Source organism: Pistacia vera, unplaced genomic scaffold, assembly GCF_008641045.1.
Source record: "Pistacia vera cultivar Batoury unplaced genomic scaffold, PisVer_v2 Contig413, whole genome shotgun sequence".
NCBI classification, from domain to species: Eukaryota; Viridiplantae; Streptophyta; class Magnoliopsida; order Sapindales; family Anacardiaceae; genus Pistacia; species Pistacia vera.
In genome coordinates this window covers 549137-554217 of record NW_022196239.1, presented here as the reverse complement: position 1 = coordinate 554217, position 5081 = coordinate 549137, and the positions used below count along the sequence as shown (strand labels likewise).

Sequence of the window (5081 nt, the reverse complement as noted above, 5' to 3'; positions counted from 1 at the left end):
TGCATATTACTAGCTCCATCATAACCTTGTCCTCGTAGTCTAGAAAAACTCAACCCATGCCTTGAAAAGAAATTATCTAGTGTTGCCTTGAGTGAGAGAGCTGTGGTACTAGTAACATGTTCAACACCTAGAAAACACTCTACAACAAGTCCATTCTTGTTAACATAACTTAAGACAATAGCCATTTGTTCCTTCCTAGAGATATCACGAGATTCATCAATCATTATAGCGAATAATGAATCTCCTAAATCTCTAATGATATTACTTACGTTTTCATTTGAATCAGCACTTACAATGTCTTTTTGAATCTCAGGTGATGTCAATTTGAGATTATCAGGAGCATTCTTGAAAGCAACAACATTGTAATCTTCATTATGATTAGCAAGAAATTGTATAAGCTCGAGAAAATTCTTTTGGTTGCTTTAATTATATTATTCATCATTACCACGAAATGCAAGTCCTTGCCTTAGAAGAAAACGAATACAGTCAACTGTAGTATTTAAACGAGTTCGATACTCTGTTCGTGCTTGAGAAGAATGTCAATAAAAAAATGTATGAATATGCTGGTCTTGATTCAATAATATTTCACACATTCTTCGAGCTTGGTTATGAGCATTATTAGAACCTCCAACATGAATATTCAATTAGTAAAACCAATTAAAAACAAAGAAAGGGCAATATGGAATGGATAAAGGTCAACTCTAAAATAAGTTTAAAAACTATCTTCCTACTTCCTCTAACTTCAATATATTATTACAAATAAATAAATAAATAGATGCAATTTGTGGTCCCAATGACAATTTCATCTTCCTAAATCCTAATCTATAATTTAATCTTAAAACTTTTAAAATAAATTAATACAAACATAAAATGTATTACCTGAAAAATTGAAGAAAAAGGGGACTTGTTGGCTTGATAGGAGGAGAAAATTACACTTGTGTGGATAAAGCCTTAAAGGAAAAGAATTGGCTTTATAGGTTATTAAAGAGGAAGAAGACGTCTGAGGGAAGGAGAATGATGAGTTTACTTTTAGTAGGAGAACGAAGGGTTTACTTTTAGTTTTACAGCTCCCAAAACAAAAAAGTGTAATTTATTGGGTATAAATGTATAATGCAGCTTTTTGGTATTTTATTTTATGTAGGGGTTAATTTGTAAAAACATAGCAAAAATTTTTAAAAGTCAAGGAGGGTCAACTGACCCTCCCTCCCTCCGCCCGTGTGATAGGGTTATTATCCCTCATTTATTCCCAGGTTTGTTCTCATTTAACACCCCATAAGTTTAAAATAAAATCTGTTAGCTCCCCTTAAATTTAAAAAATTCTCTCAAACCTCTTCTCTCCATTGTTTGCTAAAGTAATCTATTAGGTTTTAATCTCTCCCTTTGTGGCCGGATGACGAGCTCTTTAACCACTTGAGTTAGCTATATCTACGGGTATTGTGTTCGAGTCACAAGAGAATCAATTATTGGTTTACCTAAAAATAAATAAATAAAAATCTATTAGGTTTTACTTTATTTTTCTTAAAGAAAAATAACTCTAAATCCCTTATGTATATCTATATTATCAAAATCCCTCAGATGTTTGAAATTAGTCTCAAGCCCCTGTCAATAAATCCAAGTTGCTCTCAACTCCAAAAGCAATAAAATACCTTTTTACCCCTAATTGCACTAAAAGAAAAAAGATTAATAGATACAATTTACTTTTAATTTTTATACAAAAAAAGTTAATAAATACAATTATACTCTAGGGTTTTTTTTTTTTTTTTTTTTTTGGTTGAAATATCTATTCTTAAGGGGTTTAGAACACTTTTCCTTTAACAAATCATTTTAATAAAGGGTAGAGCGAAGATGTTTGAGAGAATTATTGAAATATGAGGGTGAGGTGAGGGATGCTATTTTAAAGTTGCAGGGTATCACTAAGAAAAATACAAAACCTGGGCGAGGTGAAGGTTAATAATTCCATGAGTTTTAGAAAGAAATATTCATGTTGACCCAATAGAATTTGAAACTAACATTTTTATAGTTTTAATCTGTAGATGGTAAAAATCTACGATTATAGAAGGGACGGATCCTATAAGGTTGAGGCCAATGATGATCTACTAGACCTGTACACACAAAGAAGTAAGCGCGAAGCTCATAGGGGACACTGGTGTGGTGTCTGACGTAGACACTCCGACGTTCAAGTCAGTGAGACTTGAGAGGCAATTTAGTAAGGGCTAGAGGAGGAAGGATTACCAAAATCTTGTCGGAAACTAGAACTACGGTGAAGGGGGCGGTGGTTCTTAAGAGCAAGAACTTTAGAAGCTAGTAGGTGGTATTCAGGTTGAATGCCTAATGAGATGTTAGACTTCTATTTATATAGGTAGTTCAAGGGACTTTATTCCTAGTAGAACTTTGAGTTCATAATGGTGGAGTTTGAGTAAACATGAAAATCCTAATTTACTTGCCTTTGTAGAAGTAAGAGTCCTAATTCATGTAAGATTCAGGATTTTCGACGAATTAGGATGTAGATGAAAACCTTAGATGGATTTAGATAAAGGTAGAATCCGTAGATGAATTAGGATATTGATAGGACTCTAGGTCCTTTGGAGCGGCCATGGGCAAATGGGCTTGAGCCCAAGTGGGCTAACGACGAGGCCAGATTTGTGGTGTGACCTTAGTAGTTGAATGATCCAATGCATGAGTAGCCTGATTTATGTGATGGGCTGACTCCTAGTGTAGATCCTAGCGTAATCCCAACTGGAATTGGGCAGTGACAATAGGCCATACAGTATATGTTTTGTAGTTGAGCCTAATAAGACCCGTTACAATTTTTGGCCATACATAATCATAATAATTTACATTTTGTTGGGGTTCCTCGTAGAAAATTTCAATTAAATATTATAAAAGAGGAAGCTTATAAGAATGACATCACAAACTTTACATCAAGCATAATATTACACATACAATATAAAATAAAATAAAATTGCATTGAATGATTGATACATGTGCACATACGCAATGAAACATTCATGAGTTTTCTTTCTTCTTTATATAAAATAGACTCCTATTTGGCTTTTCTCTTGTCATACACATAAACAACTTTTATTTTCTCTTCAGTCGTCCTCTTCTTCATAACAAACAAACAAAGAAACGTAGAGTAACTGTATTCTTTTCTATCCATGGCGAACATTCGACTTTTTGATATCGTATTGGTTTCTTCTGGGTTGTTGATGATGCTGTCTTATCACTTTTGGCTTCTTTATCGTATCATTAAACACCCCACTAAGACTGTCATCGGTGTCAATGCCATCAACCGTCGCTTCTGGGCCCGTGCTATGATGGAGGTTACTCTTTTTCTCTTTTTAATTTTATCTTGTGTTGAAATTCAAATTTACATGCATATATAATTATTTGCTATAAATTTTCTTTGGTCTAAGTATAAATTTAACTAGTCGTTCTTTTTTTTTTCTTTCAACTGTGCAGATGTCTGCACTCGAGAATCTTAAATTTATGTATTGACTGTCTGTATAGGTACAATTCTTGTTAGTTGACTTTTTTTAACACATTAAATCCGGACTTTTTAAGTATACACTGATAACTAGCTGATGCTCGTTAATGGAAAATGAGTTTTACTCTCTCTCTCTCTCTCTCGCTTAAAGTACAAACATTCTGTAGGACTATTATTAATACAAATAATAATTCTTATTAGGGGAAGATGATATCTACTGATTGATGATTAAGTATTTTTTATTTTTTATTTTTTTTGGAAGCGCTGAAAATGACTATTCTTATCATTATTGGTCATTTATATTTGGCAGGACGCGTCGAAAAATGGGGTGCTTGCAGTACAAACATTCAGAAACAACATAATGGCAGCAACTGTTTTGGCATCAACTGCTATAATGTTGAGTTCTGTGATTGGTGTATTAATGACAGGGGGTGGTGGTAACGGTGATCGACAATTATGGATTGCATTTGGGGACAAAACTGAAGTATTTTTCTCCATTAAGTTCTTCTTAATATTGGTATGTTTTTTGGTGGCGTTCTTGTTCAATGTGCAGTCAGTTAGGTACTACAGCCATGCAAGTTTTTTAATCAACGTGCCATTCAAGAAGATGTATCAAGATGTTCATCATCACCAACTCACATCAGAGTATGTAGCCAGCACTGTGAATAAGGGGAGTTATTTCTGGTCTCTGGGCCTTCGCGCTTTCTATTTCTCTTTCCCTTTGTTCTTTTGGATCTTTGGGCCAGTACCCATGTTTTTGTCCAGTTTTCTTCTGGTTTTTTTGCTCTATTTCTTGGATGTCACTTTTGATTTTGGACGGCCAGTCACTGCTTCTAATAATGGTGATGAAGATAAGGATGAGGAAATTGGGAGAGTGAATTGATTTTGATGAAATAGCTGAAGAAAGAAGGGAAGACCAATTCATATTCAATCTTGGTTGAATGGAATTGGTTTTTTTTCCTTGGCAACTTAATAAGAGTAGCATTTTGAAATTGAAGTTGTTCAATGCCTTTTCTCTTTAGATGCTTTGCAAAATTCCATTCAACTCCTGTATTGTAGTAATAAAAAGAATGAAAAGCAAAATGACTTGATTTAAAACTCACAAGAGCGCAAAGGTATCTACTCTAGTGTGGTGGCATAGGCCAAAAGTTCCTTTAGGGTGCATTTGGTTAGGAGTTATATAGGATTACTAAGGTAATGTCATCTTATATTACTTGATTACCACGTTTGGTTGTTAAGTAAGATAAGATTCTAATAATCTTCCAACACTAACTACCTGTTGATAATATAGGAGGTAATTTGATTACCTCCATTTACCTAGTATTTTAAGATTACTTGGTAACACAATTTTTGTTATAATTTTATCCCTTATTAATAAAATTTTAGGACAATAATGCCCTTGTTTTAAAAACAATTTACAAAAATACCAATTGACTATTTTATTCTTATATACAAAGTTTTTAGGACATAAATACCCCTGAAATTTAAAAAAATTACCTAATGGTGGTGGCTGGATCTGGCCACCACTACCAACCGCCATAAATCACCAGCAGCGGAGATGGAATGGTGCACGACCGGCCATATTTGGTTGGTC

General features: G+C 33.9%; 1 protein-coding gene across 2 annotated transcripts; it reads left to right on the top strand.

The window, feature by feature from the left end:
• The first annotated feature begins 3084 nt into the window (after positions 1 to 3084).
• On the top strand, positions 3085 to 4541 carry LOC116142677. Of its 2 annotated transcripts, XR_004130026.1 has the most exons (3): positions 3232 to 3323; positions 3463 to 3510; positions 3798 to 3930. XR_004130026.1 is itself a non-coding variant. In XM_031428101.1 (2 exons), exons 1-2 carry the CDS (start codon positions 3159 to 3161, stop codon positions 4368 to 4370), a joined length of 738 nt encoding a protein of 245 aa, XP_031283961.1. In that variant the 5' UTR covers positions 3085 to 3158; the 3' UTR covers positions 4371 to 4541. The 2 variants fall into 2 exon arrangements, 1 of the variants encoding a protein (XP_031283961.1); XM_031428101.1 differs by lacking the exon at positions 3463 to 3510 and having other exon boundaries at positions 3085 to 3323; positions 3798 to 4541.
• Positions 4542 to 5081: the final 540 nt, after the last annotated feature.

What these genes read in the sequence shown, in the direction of transcription:
- LOC116142677 (XM_031428101.1), top strand. Translation starts at nt 3,159, where the DNA reads ATGGCGAACATTCGACTTTTTGATATCGTATTGGTTTCTTCTGGGTTG. An exon ending in GGGCCCGTGCTATGATGGAG is followed by an intron (nt 3,324 to 3,797) that starts GTTACTCTTTTT and finishes TATATTTGGCAG; the next exon opens with GACGCGTCGAAAAATGGGGT.